This window comes from Elephantulus edwardii, unplaced genomic scaffold (genome assembly GCF_000299155.1).
Source record: "Elephantulus edwardii isolate Elephantulus edwardi_28Jun2011 unplaced genomic scaffold, EleEdw1.0 scaffold00082, whole genome shotgun sequence".
NCBI classification, from domain to species: domain Eukaryota; kingdom Metazoa; phylum Chordata; class Mammalia; order Macroscelidea; family Macroscelididae; genus Elephantulus; species Elephantulus edwardii.
In genome coordinates, this window is record NW_006399832.1 from 9,652,082 (window position 1) to 9,670,739 (window position 18,658).

Consider the following 18,658-nt stretch of genomic DNA (forward strand, 5'->3'; position numbering starts at 1 on the left):
GCTCCTTTTGATGCATATCTGTGCTCCTTTCAGCTATCCCTCTCTCTTCATTATTTCTTTCTTCTCTTTGTTTTGGCTTCTGTATATTGTAGTATAATTTTTAGTGTCTCTTCTGACATCTATTTGGTCTTTCTTTTTTCCCTTTCTTCTCTTTGTAATGAATTTTTGCTTTTTTTTTTTTCCGTGGAGATTGTCTTTAATGTTGTACCATGATCATCGTATCTTCTTTTCTCTTGGACTTGTTTTGATTTTCTTCATTTTCAGTTTGAACTTGCACATGAATATCTGATGGTCTGTTTCATAGTCAGCCATTGGCTTTGTTTTATATTCCCCCATCTCCTTTTAAAAAATGTGTTATTGTTTTTTTAATTAGTTTGCATAAAATAATTTATTTACATTATATTTCATACATGCTTTCATTTACATTGTTATTTATAATTCTTAATAGTGTATTTTTTATAATTAATTACTATGAATCTTTGCTTATTGTTATGCCATCTTTCTGAGTCTCCATTTAATCTTTTCTATTCTTTCATACCCTGCATCCACCATCTAAACTTCATTATCTTGGTGATTTCTGCTCTTCCCTTTTTTCCACCCTATGCCTGTTCCACTTTCCCTTTTGGACATTTATACACATCTTACTAGTTATCTTCTTACAGTAACGGTTGTATGCAATATTTTTCCTTATGATATTAAGTTCACTCAGCATAACACTCTAGACTCTGCCATGTTTTATAGTATTTTATGAAACCATTGTACCTAAGTGCTGCATAGCTTTTTTGTGTGTGTGAATGTACCCCTATTTCTCAATCTGTTCATTTGTTGATGGACATTTGGGCTGTTTCCACTTTCTTGATACTATGAATAATGCTGCTATAAACATAGATTTACATATAATTGTTCATGTCTCAGTTTTAATTTCCTAGACCTCTGTTGGCCTAGTAGATAGAAAATTATGCTACCAAGCTAAAGGTGAATGATTTTAATCTGTGGCCCTCAGGCCTAGTTTTAATTGTTTTTGGTCAACCATTCTTCTAAGTGGTATATCACTGGTCTGTCCATTTCCTGTACAGAGATAAGTTGAAGTTGTTGTGATACTAAACACTGTGACACTGATGTGTCAAATGTGATAATGGTTACCCATGATGGACAGTGGTTGGTGGAGCTCCCTATAAAAATAAGTTTGAAAGCAAGAGTGACATCCACTTCTGAAATAGCTTGCCTCGGGAAACTCTATGAACATGGAGAAATGATGAAAGTTATACAAGTGTTCAGGTCTTTCATACATAGGGTCACTATGAGTCGTCTCTGACTTGATAACACCTAACAACAACAACAACAACATATTCTTAGCAGTGCAACTTTTGGGCTAATTTGGAGTTTCTGTGTTGAATTTGAGATGAAAATGTATTTCTGTAGTGATGTTAGGACTTATTTATTATAATTTTTTCATTTAGTAAAGTTTATTTCTTTAACTTTATTTAATACAAATTCATTTCCATAGCTCCTTAAGAAGAGTCATACTTAGATTAATTAATGAGGGCAGCTATGTTATCTGAATTTTTCAGCAGACACTCACAGTGGGCCCAGGGTTTTTTGTGTTTATTATTGCTGCCAACAGTGATTGTCTGAGCCATTAGGTCTAGTCCTCAGGAAGTTGTGTTGCTAACCCAACATCCCTGGATGCTTTACATCTACCAGTGTTTCCAAAGGAGAGTGATCTCCTCCTGTCTAATGTATAGCCTTGAAAACCCAATATAGAGTCAATTTTGAGTCAGTTGTAGCTCAACGGCAATAATTCTGAGAGGTTATTTTGATGGACCCCAAAATTAATTAAAATCCAATTGAAAGACACTGACTTTTAGTAGAAAAACATAGTGTTTCTCTTCTTATATTTCCATATTTTAGTGCTAATAAGCATTTGTGTTATTAAAATTACTTAGAAAACCATAAGAGGTGTTAATGGAGCCCTTTATAAACTGCATTTGATAGAACATACTATTTTCTGAAAATATTTCTAAGATTGCAGAAAAAAGGGGTCCTGTGGCCAAATATTTAGGAAAGGCTGCACGCCACAGTCCCCCCTTGCAGATTCACAGTGTACATCCTTGTGTTAAGTGGGCAAGCCAGCCACACTGTCATTTTTATTAACTTAGTTTTTCTTTAATCCTGGAAAGCTTTCTTTGAACATTATCATGGAACATTAGTGCAGTGATTATCATTAGAAAATGCATACCATTTTCTCTCAGAACAACTCTGTGTGTGTCTGTGTGTATTGTTGTTGTTAAGAACACCAAGTTTGAAGCAAACCATAGCTGACATTCCAGAGAGTTTTCAGAGGCAGTAAGTCACACAGGGGTGGGGGAAGAATTGCTCATCTTTCTCTCCTGGAGCAACTGATGGATTCGAACCATGTGACTTAAGGTTAGCAGCATGTTTGAGCATGTTGTTAGGAGAGGTTATTCCTTGGAGAGGAACATCAAGCTGGGAGATGTGAAGAGTCGGTGAAAAGAGAAAGATCCACAACCAGGTGGATTGACACAGTGACTGCAGCAATGTGCTCAGGTGTGTCAAAGATTAAGAGGATGCTACAGGATAGAGTAGGGTTTAGACCTGTTGTTCATAGGGTCACAACGAGTCATACTTGATTCAATAGCATCTAACAACAACAACAAGACTAGCAACAACACACACACATATACACACACATATGCATAAAACCCCTCACAAAACACACACATATACAAAACGCCCACAAAACCACAAGGCAACCACAAGGTGACCAAGCACATTTATACATATTTCTGACATAGAATTGTTGTGTTGTTACATGCTGTCAAGTAGACTATGACTTATAGTGACCTTATGAGCAATGGCTCTGAACTATTCCCTAACCTAGGCCAGTGCCCCCACATACCTGGACACACCTGCCCCCATTGCCACAGTCACTGTGTAAACCCATCTCATCCTGGGTCTTCTTCTGGTGCATTGACCATCCATTTCCCTAAGCATGATGGCTTTCTCCAAGGGCTGGTCCCTATTAGCAACATGCTCCTTTTTGACTGATGCGCTGTTGCTTTTAATCTCCCATACTTAGAAAGGGAACCAAACTAGGGACAGTCAGTTATACTACTTGACAAAAGAGGGCGCTGTTGTACTGTTATTAGTCTATGTCTCAGTCGCGCAACAGCGTGCTTTAGAGTAATACTCTTTTTTTGTAATCCTTTTCAGATTCATCCTAACCAATTACAACAAATTGTCTGTCCAGAGTTGGTTCAGTTTACACCGAGTCGAAATTATCTCCAATAACTCAGTCCAAGCAACTTTTAAAGCGTCTGGCATAAATGCTCCTTGGAGTTATTCCTACCACTGTCAGCACGTCAGCAACCTGCAGCGCTATGACGCCCTCTTGCTGCCCAGCGACCCGGCTGCTACCTCGAGCCACTGGGAGGTCACCTTTGTTGATTTCCAGGTATATTGAATAAAAGAGCTAAAACTTATCTTAGCGCACTTGTGTCTTTGGTTGGAACATAGATACTTAAGAGAAGATTTTTTTACAGTAACATTGGTCTTTTAATCTTTATCTTGGAAGGTATGAATTGGACTGAGAGTGTTTCTTTTCCTTGTGTCTCTACCCCTTCCTCCCCACAGGTTTCCCTTTACTTTCAGGTTGACTAGGCCCTTAACAGTTATCAGTGAGGAATGCGAGCCACCCAAGCACAGAGAAGGTGTGGTGTGAAGTCCAGTGACTGACATTTCCTGGAGAGGCCCTTCTGGGAGAGGAATTGTCAGTCAATTATTTTATTTCCTTTGGGGGAGTGGAGCAGTGATCCTATTAGGGCAGATAAGAGGTGCATGGGGTGTGAGTGACAGCTTTGCCAGTTGGCTTTGGAATGGAGCTGTCAGCCAGGAAGTAAAAAATATCCCAGAGAGGCTTTTATGAGTGTTTGAGAAAAGGAATGGATGCATGAGAGGTTTCTTTTGATCAGTAGAATCTCAGACTGAGAGACTCTGGCAAATTCCACTGCCCTGTTTACCTGCAAAAAATAAGCCTAGCTTGTGCTTTCAACTCACTGAAACAGTAGGCAGGGATTGACTCATCTCATTCTTGGGCATTTTGCAATCTTTTTACATATATACTAGCCCCCCTCCTTCCACCCCACACATGTTGGTCCATCCACCCATTTATTCATGTGCATCCTTGAGTCAGATGCATTCAGGTATAGAGTGCTACTTTTTGAGTTATTTTTATAAATGTGAAGGAAACAAGTGGCCCAGTATACTTGGAAACATCCAAGATGATGCGAGACATGAATTAATGATAGTTTGTAAGTAATCAATCTTCTTATTGTTATGCACCATTCAAGTTGGCAGTGTCCCATAGCTGACCCTTCAGCAGGTTTTCAGAGGCAGTTATTCGCACAAGAGGAGCAGCTGGTGGATTTGAACCACATGTCTTTGAACTGCCTGTGCAAATTCATACCACTAGGCCACAGGAACTCACTAATTGATCCTACCTGAATGAAAAATGTCATTTCAGGTATACATTTGGGACACTTAACACTGATGCCTGAATACCAGATGAGCTGTAGGAGGACGAAGGATATCTTCTATGAGAAAGTCACAGAGATACAAAAGGAAGGAAAGACCAAAATGGATGTCAGAAGAGACTCTGAAAATCACACTAGAATATTGAGAAGCGAAAACAAAAGGGAGAAATGCCAAGGTAAAGCGATGAAAATAAGATTTCAAGGGACACCTCTAAAAGACAAAGCAAAGTATTACAATGAAATGTGAAGAGCTGGAGTCTGAAAATAAAAAGAAAATATCTAGCATTTCTCAAGTAGAGGGAGCTGATAAACAAATTCAAGTCTTGAGTTGCAAAACTGAAGGGTGCCATGGGAAAAATCTTGAATGATCTTGGAAGCATCAAAAGATAATGGAGAAAAAGCACAGTTACTGTTGTTGTGGTTGTGGTTGTTGTTATGTGCCGTCGAGTCGCTTGCGACTCATAGCAACCCTATGTACAACAGCCCTAAACTCTGCTCTGTCCTGTGCCAATCGCACTGTCTCTGACACTCCCATCCCAATTATCCCAGTCACTGAATCAATCCACCTCATAGAGGGCCTTCCCCTCCTGTGCCGTCCCTCCACACCCCCAAGCATGATGTCCTTCTCCAAGGACCGGTCCCTTCTCGCAACATGTCCAAAGTATGTTAGACGGAGCCTCAGAATCCTTGCCTCCAAGGAGCCACCCGGGTTAACCCTTTCCAGGACAAATCTGTTTGTTTTCCTAGCAGTCTGTGGTATTCTCAATACTCTTCTCCAGCACCACAGCTCAAAGGCATCAATTCTCCTTCTAGCCTCCTTGGTCATTGTCCAACTCTCTGATGCATAACAAGTGATTGCGAAGACCATGGCCTGTATCAGACGCACCTTAGTCTTCAGAGAGACACCATTGCTCTTCAATACTTTGGAGAGGTCCCTAACAGCAGACTTTCCCATGGCAATGCGCCTTTTAATTTCCTTGCTTCTGGTGCCAAGACTGTTGACTGTGGAACCAAGCAAACTAAAGCTGTGTACAATCTCAATCTCTTCACCATCCATCCTGATGCTGCCGATTGGTCCAGTGGTGAGAATCTTTGTCTTCTTAACATTGAGCCTCAATCCATATTGTAGGCTGCAGTCCTTGACCCTCTGCATCAGGTGCTTCAGGTCCTCTTCAGTTTCAGCAAGCAGGGTTGTGTCATCCGCATAACGCAGATTGTTGATAAATCGTCAACCAATCTTGACCCCACATTTCTCCTCATAGAGCCCAGACTCCCGGATAATCTGTTCTGCATATAGGTTGAAAAGGTATGGAGATAGGATGCATCCCTGGCGTACGCCCTTCCCAATTTTCAACCGTGCAGTGTTCCCTTGCTCTGTTCTGACGACTGCCTCCTGGTCAGTACCCCCCCCCCCCAAAAAAATACTGATGGACACAAAACCATTTCAGGACTACAGTGATGATGAAGAAAGAAGTTCAAGTCACAATAAAGGCACAGGCAAAAAGTAGTAACTGATGGAATCAATTCTTTATTTGATTTGAAGAATTGATGCTTTTGAGCTGTGATGCTGCAGAAGCGTATTGAATGTTCCATGGACTGCCAAAGGAACAAATAATTATGTCTTGGAGAAAGCGCAGCCAGAGTGCTCTTTGGAGGCAAAGACGGTATAGAGCTTCGTCTCACATATGTTGGGTATGTTCCTGGGAGAGGCAATTCCTTGGAGAAGAATACCATACTTGGAAAGGTAGAGGGTCAGAGAAAAAGAGGAAGGCCTTCAGCTAGATGGATTGACACAGTGAATAGTGACTGCAGCAATGGCTTGAGTGTGTCAGAGATTGTGAGGATGGCGCAAAGTTCAGATCTGTTGTGAGTTTAGGGCAAGGTTCAGATCTGTTCTTCATAAGGTTGCTATGGGTCGAGCTCAACTCGGGGACACTTAACAACAACAACTGATGAAATACTGATTGATATCTTTCAACAAACAGATGCTGCTCTGGACATACCACCAATTCATGCCAGGAAATTTGGAAGACCTGGCCATCTGATTGAAAAGGTTTGTCTCTCAAGAAAGGTTATTCCACTGGATGCAAAAACTATCACAGAATATCACATGCAAGGGAAATATTACTGAAGGTCACCCAGGGACAGTTGAAACGGTACATTGTCAGAGAACTGCCAAATGTTCAAGCTGGATTTAGAAGAGGCTATGGCACTAAGTGTATCTTTGCTGATATAAGGTGCATCTTGGCTGAAAGCAGGGAATCCAGACAGATGTACACCTATGCTTTATTGATTATGCAAAGGCATTTGATTGTGTAGGTCATAGCAAGTTATGGCTAATATTGAGAAGAATGAGAATCCTGGAACACTAAATTGTGCTCATGTAAAGCCTGGTCATCCAAACCGAGGAGGGAAACACCTTAAAATCAAGTATGCTTTAAAATCAAGAAAGGACTCCAGGCTGTATCATCTCTCCATACCTATTCAATCTGTATGTCAAGCAAATAATCCACAAAGCTGGACTTTATGAAGAAGAGTGAGACATCAGAAATGCAGGAAGTGTCATCAACAACTTGCAATATGCAGACGATAAAACTTTACTTACTGAAAGCTAGGAGGACTTGAGATGCTTATTGCAGAAAACTGCAGTCTTCAATATGGATTACATCTCAACACTAAGTAAACAAATGTCCTCACCACTGGGCTTATAAGCAACCTTATTATGATAGATAGAAGATTGAAGTGGTTAATGATTTCATCTTTCTAGGATATACAGTGAATACACTTGACAGTAGCAGTAAAGAACTCTAAAAAAATGTGTAGCATTGGTGAAGTCTGTCAGGAACCGCTCCGAGGTGCTGAGGAGAGGCAACATCAGTTTGAGGACTAAGAAGTACCTGACTAATGATGACAGTAGAAGGCTTGATGTTTTTGAGTTATGGTGTTGGAGAAAAGTGCTAAATATTCCATTGACTACTAAAAACCCAAACAAATAGTTTTACAGAAGGTGAAGCTAAGGTTCTCTTTAAAGGGAAGGATGATGAAACTCCATCTCACATACTTTGGGGATGTGGTTAGAAGTGACCAGTCCTTGGAGAAGGACATCATATTGGAAAAGTCAGCGAAAAAGAAGTCATTAAACAAGATGAGTCAACACAGAGGCTGGAGAAATGGGTTCGAGTACCTAAAAATGGTGAGAGATGGTTCAAGTTTGCTGTTGATAGGGTTGTGGTTGACAGACTTCAAAACAGATTATACCTCAATGTCAAGAAAATGAAACAAAACAAAACAAAAACCACCATCACTGGATCAATGGGCAGCATCATGGTAAATGGAGAAAAGTTTGAAACTGTCAAATATTTCTTTTCACTTGGATCCACAATCAATGTTCATGGTTGCAAAATTTAAGAAGTCAAAAGTTGCACTGGGAAAATTTGCCTTCAAGAACTTTTTTAAAAGACTAAAGAGCAAGGGCATTAGTGTAAGGGGGAAAGTGTGTGCCTGACCCAAGCCATGATACTTTTTGTTGTTTCATATGACTGTGAAAGTTGGCAAAGAGGATAAAATGCACCATGGACTGTCAAAAGATAAAACAAATTTGCCTGGGGAAAAGTGTCATTGGAGAGCATGGAGGGAAGAATGGTGAGACTTCATCTCAGATACTTTGAGCATGTTACCAGGAGGGGCCAGTCCTTGAAAAAAAAAGACATCATGCTTGGAAAAACAGAGCCAGTGAAGGAGGAGAAGAGCATCAAGAAGATGGATTGACACTGACTACAAAAGTGAGACATAATCAGGTTGGATACTGTGAGAATGGTGTAAGCTCAGGCAGGTTTTAGATCTGTTGAATACAGGGTCTCTATGAGTCAGAGTTACCTCAATGGCACCTAACAGCAATAAAACCAGCAACAGCTGTAACAGAAAACACTACATGTAGCTGGCTTTAGTGACCCAGAAGTCTGAATTTTGGATATTGATACTGGTGGAAAGTGGAAAGCGTTATCTCTTTTGAAAGGCTAGAGTCTCTTCTGTGCATTGGTGACTTTTGTGAGGCATGGCATCTGTCTTCCACTTCTGGGCTTTCTGCATTCTGTGCCTAATCTGCTCATTTTATACCTAAGAAGTGATTGGTTTAAGGTATACCTGGACTGCACTGATAAGGTCAATAATATAATAGCAACCTTAGAGCTAACTAAGATTGCATCCACAAGTTTAGGGGTTAGGGTTTTCAACACATATTTTTAGGGGGACACACAGTTAATCTCTAACACATGATATTGTTGGACACATGTACCCACATCCTCAACAGAGTCCTGGCAGTAAATGCAGCACTGTGTTTCATGATTGGCCTTGTTAAATGTTCTTACTATAAGCAGATATCAGAATGCAAACTCAGGCCAGGGGTGATTGTGATGATGAGGGTGGTTGAGGTATGTGTACAAAAGACTGCTTTCTATATCTTCAGTTTATCTAGCTTTAAAAAAAAAGTAAATATGGTTGTGCCATGCTTGGAAAACTCAGATGCCTCTGGGACCTGAGGGAGGTGAGCTAAGTATGGACAGTGGCAAAGGGGAGCCAGTATCACAAGGGGTATCACTATCACTAACGCATTTCCATCTGATCTCTGCTTTGTAGGAATGTGCGCCCAGCATTACAGGGCCTCCTGGCTTTTCAACAGAAGCTTACAATCTGAATTATGATGGGAGGTTTTGTGTATGCTCAGAACTTTGGGTTGAACAAAATTCGCCTATGGTCTATTGAGGAGAATATATCGAGTTCAGCTTTTGGGAATTCTTCTCAGTGATTGTTTTCAACCAAGTCTTGGTAAGAATTAAAGGGCAGTCAGTCTGAGACTATTCCCTTAAGCGATGTTACCTCCTCATTCTATGGGGTTGGGTGTGTCATGAAGGAGTTTGACTTTTCATACACTTGCATGAGGAGAGGCTACTCTGCCTTATCGGATATAGGCATGTCGAGGATCCCAGAAGTCAGGCCAAGGGATTTTTCCAGGAGTTGTTATGGCTTCTACATAGAGCATAGGTGGTTGAATGCACGAGGTCTTTAAATTCCTTGGCAAAAGTGAGCGGTGCATCAGTTTTCTAGGATTGCATTAAAAAACACCATAAATTGAATGTTTTGAAATGACAGAGATTTAGGTCCTCACAGTTCTAGAGGCTGGAAGGAAGGAATCTCCACGTTTCTCTCTTAGTTTCTGGTGTCTCTCAGCATATGTTGATGTTTTTGAAGTGTGGTTGCATCATTGCCTCTATCTTCATGTCACTCCCTTTTGTGTGTCTGTCTTCTGTCTAAATTTCTCTCTTATAAAAACTACAGTAATAGAGATTACAGGGTCGGCTATAATCAAACATGATTTTGTCTTAACTGGATTACTTCTCTCAACTCCTCATTGCCATCCAATCTGAACAGATTCTAAGCTGACCAGCCAGCCAGTTTTTTGAGACTGTTAAATTGCATAGGAGGAGATTGCCCACCTTTCTACCTTGGTGCTGCTTGTGGATTCAAACTACCAGAGAAGCATAGCTTCTGTTTTTTCGTTTAAAAGAAAGTAGGTAACTGAATGTGGTGCTGGTATGTAGGATTATTTACCTATAAGCCTACTGAATGCCAAACATGCTAACTTTAAAAAATAATAATTATACTGTAAAACTTTCCCTTTCATTTTAACTGTATTGAGCTATTAGTTTGAGTCCATTGTCTCTTTTAGCCTCTTCTACTTTCAAAAAAAATTGAACTATTTCCTGTGCACATATGCGAAAGCTTTCCTGTCTCTCAGGAGAATGAAAGGAAGAGCTGGCTTATCTAAAAGTGCTACCTAGTCTGTGCAGAACAACTGATAAAGACAAAGAGGTGCAGAGAGACAGAAGGCAGGAGAGACAGAATATAGAAGCAGCAGTAGACTGTAAACCAAGATGTGACTCTGAAGTTCTATTGCCAGATTTGTATTTCAAATTTATAATTCCCAGCTCTGTTACTCTGGGCTAATTGCTTAACTTCTCTGTGCCTTAGATTCTTCATCCATAAAAAAGGTAACTTACTCATATGCCTGATGAGTATGAAATGAATTAAAGGGCAGCTGGGACATTATTGGTATTGTTGTGGTTAGCTGATATCATGTTGGCTCTGACAGATGGCAGCCTCGTGCATAATAAGATGAAACAGGCTTAGTTTTTATAGTCATTGGTGTGTTTGAGCTATTGTATAAATCCATTTCACTGATTATTTTCCTTTTAATGTTAGCCCTCTTTTCAACCGCCAATGAATCTTTCCTGATGATGTGACCAAAATAATGAGTTAGTTTTGTTATCCTGACTTCTTAGCAAAGTTCTGGTTGTTTTTCTCCCAAGATTGTTGTTTCAGAAACCAACATATATTCCATGCTCTTCACCAGCATCACAGTTTAAACATGCCAGTTCCTCTGTATTCTTTTTTCCTATCCAACTTTTACATGCACATGAAGCTATTGGAAAGACCATGGCTTGGGTTTGGTGTGTCCTAGTTATTAATGTGGCATTAAAAAAGCAACACAAATTCTTGACTAGGTTTTAATTTCTTTATTAGCCAATTTGACTTCATTTGGAATCATGAAAGCTTCTCTCAAAAGATACTTCCTGTCTAATTCATGACCACAGAATCAAAAACAGAGGAACTGAGACTAATATTCTCTGTGAAACTTATAAAAACTCTTATAAAATTTCGAATATCCCTTAAAATTGTGGAAATCACACAACAGTAATGGTGTTAGAGGAATTGGAGTATTCCTGAGGGTCAGAATAAAACAGGTTTTATTTTAGAGCCTTGCATATCATGGGCCTCTTAATTATAACAATGGTATACCCCGTAGTTCCTGAAAAAGTCCTGGTCTAAAGCTTAGTTCTCTATCCCCATAAATACATCTGCATTTCTCAGATTCTATAGTTATTGCTCTGATGGCCTAGTGGCAAGAAGCTGCGCTGCAATCCCCTGAAGACACGCGGTTCGAGGCCACCCACTGCCTGCGGGAGAAGGATGGAAAATCTCCTCCCGTACAATTAACTATGAAAACCCGCCAGAGGGTCAGCTATGGGTCGGTTCCGACTCTGTGGTACATAACAGTAGCAACAACATGGTGCCATTGCATCTTAAATTTGGCCAATTAGGGCCCAGAACTAGCAGGCCACCTGGGAAGTAGGTCTTAAGAGGGAAAGAACATGTCACGTCAGCTCTCTGTGTCTCCTAACAGATTCAAGGTTTTGCTATTAATGGAGGAGAATTTTCCAAGGCTCGAGACTGCGCCTCTTCCTTCTCACCGGCCATTCTGATTGGTCTGGTGATGTCCCTGATTCTGCTGCTGGCTTTGGCCTCTGCTCTTCACACGCTCATCTACCTGCGAGATCATGACCGGCACTACGATTTCATCTCCTCTCCTGTCCACTTCGCACAGTTGAAAGCTCCCGATGTAGCAGAGGAGAAGGAACTGCTTGGGAGCCAGGGCATCGAGAGCTATGAATTGAGAAGCCAACAGATCTGTAGAATTTATGTCTAACACACATGCCCCTCTCTCTGTCACGGTAGGTGCCCCAGTGGGTGCCCACTTGAGTTGTCTCTGTTTTGTGATGCTTTATTTGTGTGTTAAATCTTCCTCCTGAATAACATGGCTTTGCAATATCAAATAACTAAAATGCATAACAAACTTCTCTTGAAGCATTCATTGACTTACTTAGATAGACTGGGGCAATGGAAAATATATATAACCGAGGTATACTGCAAAAATGTTTTTAGAAAAAGCTTGTTTCCTCTTCTGGAAATTTTGGGTTAGGCATTTCTTCTGGCTAAATCTGGTTCTAGCCCTTGAATAATTCTGTATATTCCAATATCTTAAAATAAATTCCTTTCTGCTTTATGATCTAAAGTTTATTTTATAGCCTGAATTTAAAAAATTTCCATTTATATAGTTACTAATACCAGAGGTGATTCTAAGGAATAGATCCTCAATAAAGTAGAGATCTGTGGATTTTCTCAATCTTAAAACCAGTGCACATGCTGTTATTATAGCTACCAGAAACTGATATGCCACACCATTCAGTTATGAAACAGGTTTTTAATATGGCTGCCTCCAATGAAGTGATATTGGTAGAGTGAATGACTGTGTGATAAACTATTAATCATTCATTACTGTTGAGTCAAATGCAACTCATAGCTGACCCTTTCAGAGGTTGTATATTGCACCGGAGGCAATTGGCCATCTTTCTCCCATTGACTGGCTGATAGATTTGAACCATCTGCCTTCGGGTTGACTGTACAACTCCCTACCCCCTAGGATACCAGAACTCCCTAAAGTGTAATTAGGAAGCTCTCATATAAACAATAGGCATTCTGTTGTTGTATGTGCCATTGAGTCACCTGCAACACATAGTGGTCCTATGTACAGCGGCTCTGAAGCCTGCCCTGTTCTGAGCCAGTCTCACTGACCCCAACAAACCTACCCCAGTAACAGAGTCATTGTATCAATTCATCTCATCAGGGTCTTCCTCTCCTGCTCTGTTCCTCCACCCTCCTGAGCATGGTTTTCTTCTCCAAGGATCAGTCCCTCCTGGCCACATGCCCAAAGAATATATAAGATAGAGCTTTAAAATCCTAGCCTCCAAGCCAGACATATTTGTTTCCTTGGTGGTCCATGGTATGTTCAAGATTCTTCTCCAGTACGACAACTCAAAGGCATCAATTCTTCTTCTATCCTCCTTAGTCATTGTCCAGTTCTCTGATGCGTAGCAAGTAATTGTTGTGACTGTGGATTTAATCAGGTGCGCCTTGATCTCTCTACTGACATAGCTGCTTCTCAGTACTCCGAAAAGGTTTACCTAATGCAATTCGTTCTTTTAATTCTTGACAGCTGGTGTCAAGAATGTTGATTGTGGAGTCGCACAAGCTGTAATTGTTAACAACCTCAGGAAGTAGAAAATTATGGCTTATAGTTCCAATGGGGAGACTATGTGAGGGAAAGAGAGTGCCATTAGCAATAATTCCAAGACAAAAATAGCACTAGACAAATAAATTGGGGCAGTTTGAATTCACCAGTTGCTCTGTGGGAGAAAGATGGGCAATCTCCTGAGCAATTTATAGCCTCCTCTGTAAAGCTGCTGGAGGATCTTCTATGAATGGATCACAACAAATTGTGGCTAACTTTGAGAAGAATAGAAATTCCCGAACACTTGATTGTGCTTATGTTAAACCTATACTTGGACCAGGAAGCAGTCCTCAGAACAGAGCAGGGAAACACTTCATGGTTCAAAATCAGGAAGTGAGTGTGTCAGGGATTTGCCGTGTCTCCATACGTTTTTAATCTATATGCAGAACAGATCATTCAGGAGGCTGGGCTTTATGAGGAGGAATTTGGCATCAGGATTGGAGGAAGACTTATCAACAGCTTATGTTATGCAAATGACACAACCTTGCTGGCTGAAATTGAGGCAGACCTGAAGCACTTGCTGCAGAAGGTCAAGGACTGTAATCTTCAATATGGATTGAGGCTCAACATCACAAAGACAAAGATTTTCACCACTGGGTCAACTGGCAGCACCATGATGGATGGAGAGGAGATTGAGGTTGTTAACAGCGACACGTTGCTCGACCCCACAATCAACACTCTTGGCACCAGCAGTCAGGAAATCAAAAGATGAATTGCATTAGGTAAATCTGCTGTCAGACCTTTTCAGAGTACTGAGAAGCAACAATGTCAATCTAGACACTAAGGTGTGCCTGATTCAGGCCAAGATCTTCTTCACATTTCCCTGCCATGCATCAGAGAATTGGACAATGACTAAGGATGACAGAAGAAATGATGCCTTTGAGTTGTGGTGCTGGAGAAGAGTATTGAACATACCATGGACCACCAAGAAAATAAATAACTCTGTTTTAGAGACTGTTAAACCAAGTTTCTTCTTGGAGGCTAGGATATTAAAGCTCTGTCTTTCATACTTTGGGCACGTGGCCAGGAGGGATAGCTTCTTTGAGAAGGACATAATGCTTGAAAGGGTGGAGGGACAGTGCAGGAGAGGAAGACTCCGGTTGAGATGGATTGATACAATAACTAGGGCAATGGATGTAGGTGTCAGAGTCAGTGAGACTGGTTCAGGACATAGGGTCTCTGTGAGTCACATGCAACTTTGTGGCACATAACAGCAACAACAATAATTCAATGGTAATTAGATATGTTTTTTTCATAGTCCCTCTTAGGGTAGGCTGTTTCCTTATAATGATACTGGAGGAATTCCAGGAAGAAAAATGTAGCCCTGATTTTTAAAAGTATAATTCAAGGATAAAGATCCTGGGAATTTCTATGATTATTTTTAAATGATCCTTTACCTCTTACCAAAGGACTGACTTTGTTGAAGATTAGATGCTAGTCTGGTCACTCAAGTGGCTAAATAGCCTTGTAGGTGAAATTCTCAGCCTTGCCTAGTTCCTATTAAGAACCGTGGGGCATTGATTGAAAAGATAAGAACCAGGAGACTAAATATAGTACATTTGGGGGAGATTTAGATGACTTTAAGAACACTGAAATACAAAATGCTATTGCCTTTTCCTTATAGTTAATGCAATTCCTGAGAAACAAAGGTATTCTTTCTCTGAAGAACACCCAGTAAAATGTCACCAGAGAAAGTTACCGTGCCACATCGTTTGCTGATGATGCACATTCATGGTGGCCCTATGTATCTATCAGATGAGAACTGTATTCCATAGGCTTTTAAAAACATTGTATTCTTATTTTATTGTGATTTGAGTGAAAGTTTTCAAAACAAATTGTTTTTCTTTCAACCATTCATACACGTTTTGCTTTATAACATTATTTACAATACTCACAACGTAGTCACGTTTCTCTCACTTCCTCTGTAGGCTTTTTCGGTGACTGATTTCTCAGCATTAGATCAGCAGGCCATGCTTCTGAGCCATCAAGCTCTTGGTTAGCAGCTGAGCTCGCCAACAGTTTGCACATCCTGATTATTTTGCCAGGAGGTTCTAATTCTGATCATTGTCACTAGGCAGTTAAGAGTCACACTCTAGAATATTCCAGGGGAACATTTGCAGATTTACATCTGGGAGAATAATAACGTTGAGAGGCCAGAAATTCCTTGGTATAATATACAGGAAGAAAAGAAATATAATAACTTAGAGAATTTGTGACGTGGGAGTGAATTTATTATGTGCCACTTGTTCTCCCACCCCATAATCCACCCTGTGAAGGCCCAGAGGACACTTCCTTTTCCATATTCCTGTTAGCAGCTGTCAGATCAGACCCCAACTCACAGTAACCCTGTTTACAACAGAATGAAAGACTGCTTAGTTTCTATGAGCTTTGTAATTGGGACTGCTTTTACCCATAGATTTTCACTGGCTGAATTTCTGTAGTTTTCCAGGACTTTATTCCTAGTCAGGCCTTAGTCTGAAAGCTTTGTTGAAACCTGTTCAGCATCAGAGCAACACACAATCCTCCACTGACAACAACTGGGTGATAACTATACACTGGCTGGGAATCCAACCCAGGTCTACCATATGAAATATGTGAATTATATTACTGAGCCCCTAATGCCCTCCCTGTTCTCAAAACATTGAGAAATATATTGGAGCAAAACAGCAGCATCTTTGGAAAGTCCTCTTGTGGTTATATTCTGTAGACTGTGGGTAAAAGTGGGAGATACTTCCCTTGAACTAGATTTCCTGGTCTTATTCAGGATGGTGAAGTCAAGTAACAACATGTTACTGTTAGGTGCCGTCAAGTTGAGTATGAGTTGTAGTGACCCTGTGAATATTAGATCTGCACCCTGTCCAAGTCCTGTGCCATCCTCACAATCTGACACATTTGAGCCCCTGACCACAGTCATTGTGTCAATCCACCTGGTTGAGAGTCTTTCTCTCCTTCGTTGTCCTTCCATCTTTCCAAGAATGATGTTCCTCTCCGAGAAATTACCTCTTCTAGCCTGAAGGGTAAGACAGTTTATCAGATCATATAGTTTTAAAAAATTTTATTAATTTTAATGAAAGTTTACAGAGACTTAGGGTTTCTAGTCATTCATTGTTGCACTTTTCTCCCTGCCTACTTCCTCCCCCGCACTTCACTCTTCTCCTTGAAAAGTAAAACTCGTTCATTGTTATGCAATCCTTCCTCACCAAGTCCACTCCACTGTGCAGCCTGCATTCTGGACTCCTGTCCTGACAATAATACCCAATCATACATCCCTTTTAAACAGTTCTCTCCCTCATCTGATTCAATGCAGTATACATCATTCATCCCCTCCTCTGTCTTCCCTCAACCCTGATATCAGTCCTGTTTTACAACACTGGCCCTAAGCAATATTTGTCCTTTTGTAACTGAGATATTTCAGTCATTATTTAATTAATGTCTTCCAGGGTCACCCATTTTGTATAATATTTCATGAGTTCCTTGTTTTCAATGCTACATAGTGTGCCATTGTGTGAATATACCAGAGCTTCTCATTCCATTTGTTTGTTGATGGGTACTTGGGTTGTTTCCAGCTCTTTGCTGTTATGAACAAAGCCTCAATAAACATAGGTGTGCTTATATCTGCTTGGGTGGTGGTTATGGTTTCTTTATGGTAAGGTCCCAGTAGTGGGTCAAACGCTATTTCTATTTGCAACTTTTTGAGAAACCTTCTGTAGTGGTTGCACCATTTTACACTCCCACCAACAGTAAATAAGGGTTCCAGTTTCTCCGCAACCTCACCAGCATTTGTTGCTTGCTGTTGTTAAATTTTGCTATTCTTACTGGGGTGAGATGATATCTCATAGCTGCTTCGATTTGCATCTCACTTAGAGCTAGGGATTTTGAACATTTTTTCACGTGGTTTTTTTTCCCCATCTGAATGTCTTCTTCTTCATCCTCTTCTTCTTTTTTTTTTTTTGCTATAGTGCGTAATGTTGCTAGGAACATAGGGGCACATCACCTATGACTCTTGTGTACTGTTGAGTCAGATCCAACTCACAGATGATGCTCCAGTGCATTTTTAGAGATAGTAAATTGTGCAGGTGATTACTCACCCTTTTCTTGTGGAGTATTTGGTGGATGTGCCTTTGGGTTGGCAGTGCAACTCCTTACCAATAAACCACTCTTAATAGCTGTGTATAAACACTCCAGCCTCTTTACTTTTGTTTGGAATAACTCTTAAGAGTCTTCTATTAATAGTTTCTTGGAGATTCTCCAGAGAGCCAGAGAGTTGTTGACAATTGTGGTATCTTATTCTATAATGTCCACTTACTGACTCCCATCAATTCTTACTTCTCTACTCCCCTAATGGGATTTTCAAATTTCAGTCTCCACATAAACGACATTCATTTTTTTTGTCTCAGAATCTGTATATTAAAAAACATAAATTGAAAACAAGGTAGTAGTGGTGATGGAGGCATGAATGAGCTGATCCAAGAAGACAAGCTGATAATAGAGGTCTGGGAAACACTGTCATTTATGGAGCAGAGTGAGAAAAAGAAATATGTGAAGAGTCAGATGAACACTTGCGATTTTATTAGCCATCAGGTTAATTCTTCTCCAGTGGTTCTTTCCACAGATGTAATCAATCTGATTCCTATGCATAACATCAGGTGAAATCCATGTATATAACGTGTGTTTATGTCTCTTAAAAATATTTGCAATTAATAAGTCATTGATTGTGCAAAATTCAATCATCCTCTCTCCAGCTCCATTTCTGTCACTGAGTCCATGTTTTCCAACTACTGAATATTCTTCTCTATTGCCAACTTTAGGCCAGGAGCTGATTGTGGAACAGACCACCGCAAGTTCAAGCTGAAGCTGAGGAAAATTAAACCAAGTCCACGGGAAACAAATTATGGCTTTGAGTCTATCCCACCTGAATTTCAGAACCATCTCAGGAAGAGGTTTGAGGCCTTGAACACTGATGAGTGAAGACCAGATGAGTTGTGGGAGGATATCAAGGGTATCATCCAGGAAGAGTGCAAATGGTCATTGCAAAGACAGAAGAGGAAGCGAAGACCAAAATGGATGTCAGAAGAGACTCTGAAAATTGCACTGGAGTGCAGAGAAGCCAAAGCAGAGGGAAGAATTCAAGATACTAAAG

The 18,658-nt window shown here is 40.4% G+C and overlaps 1 protein-coding gene across 1 annotated transcript in view; it reads left to right on the top strand.

Annotated features, from left to right (window-relative positions):
* ATP6AP1L (ATPase, H+ transporting, lysosomal accessory protein 1-like) overlaps positions 1-12,096 on the top strand; it is a 73,239-nt gene extending 61,143 nt beyond the window's left edge. The window contains 2 exon segments of the mRNA XM_006903801.1: positions 3,235-3,475; positions 11,794-12,096. Coding sequence (XP_006903863.1) covers positions 3,235-3,475; positions 11,794-12,096 — 544 coding nt within the window.
* The last annotated feature ends 6,562 nt before the right edge of the window (positions 12,097-18,658 follow it).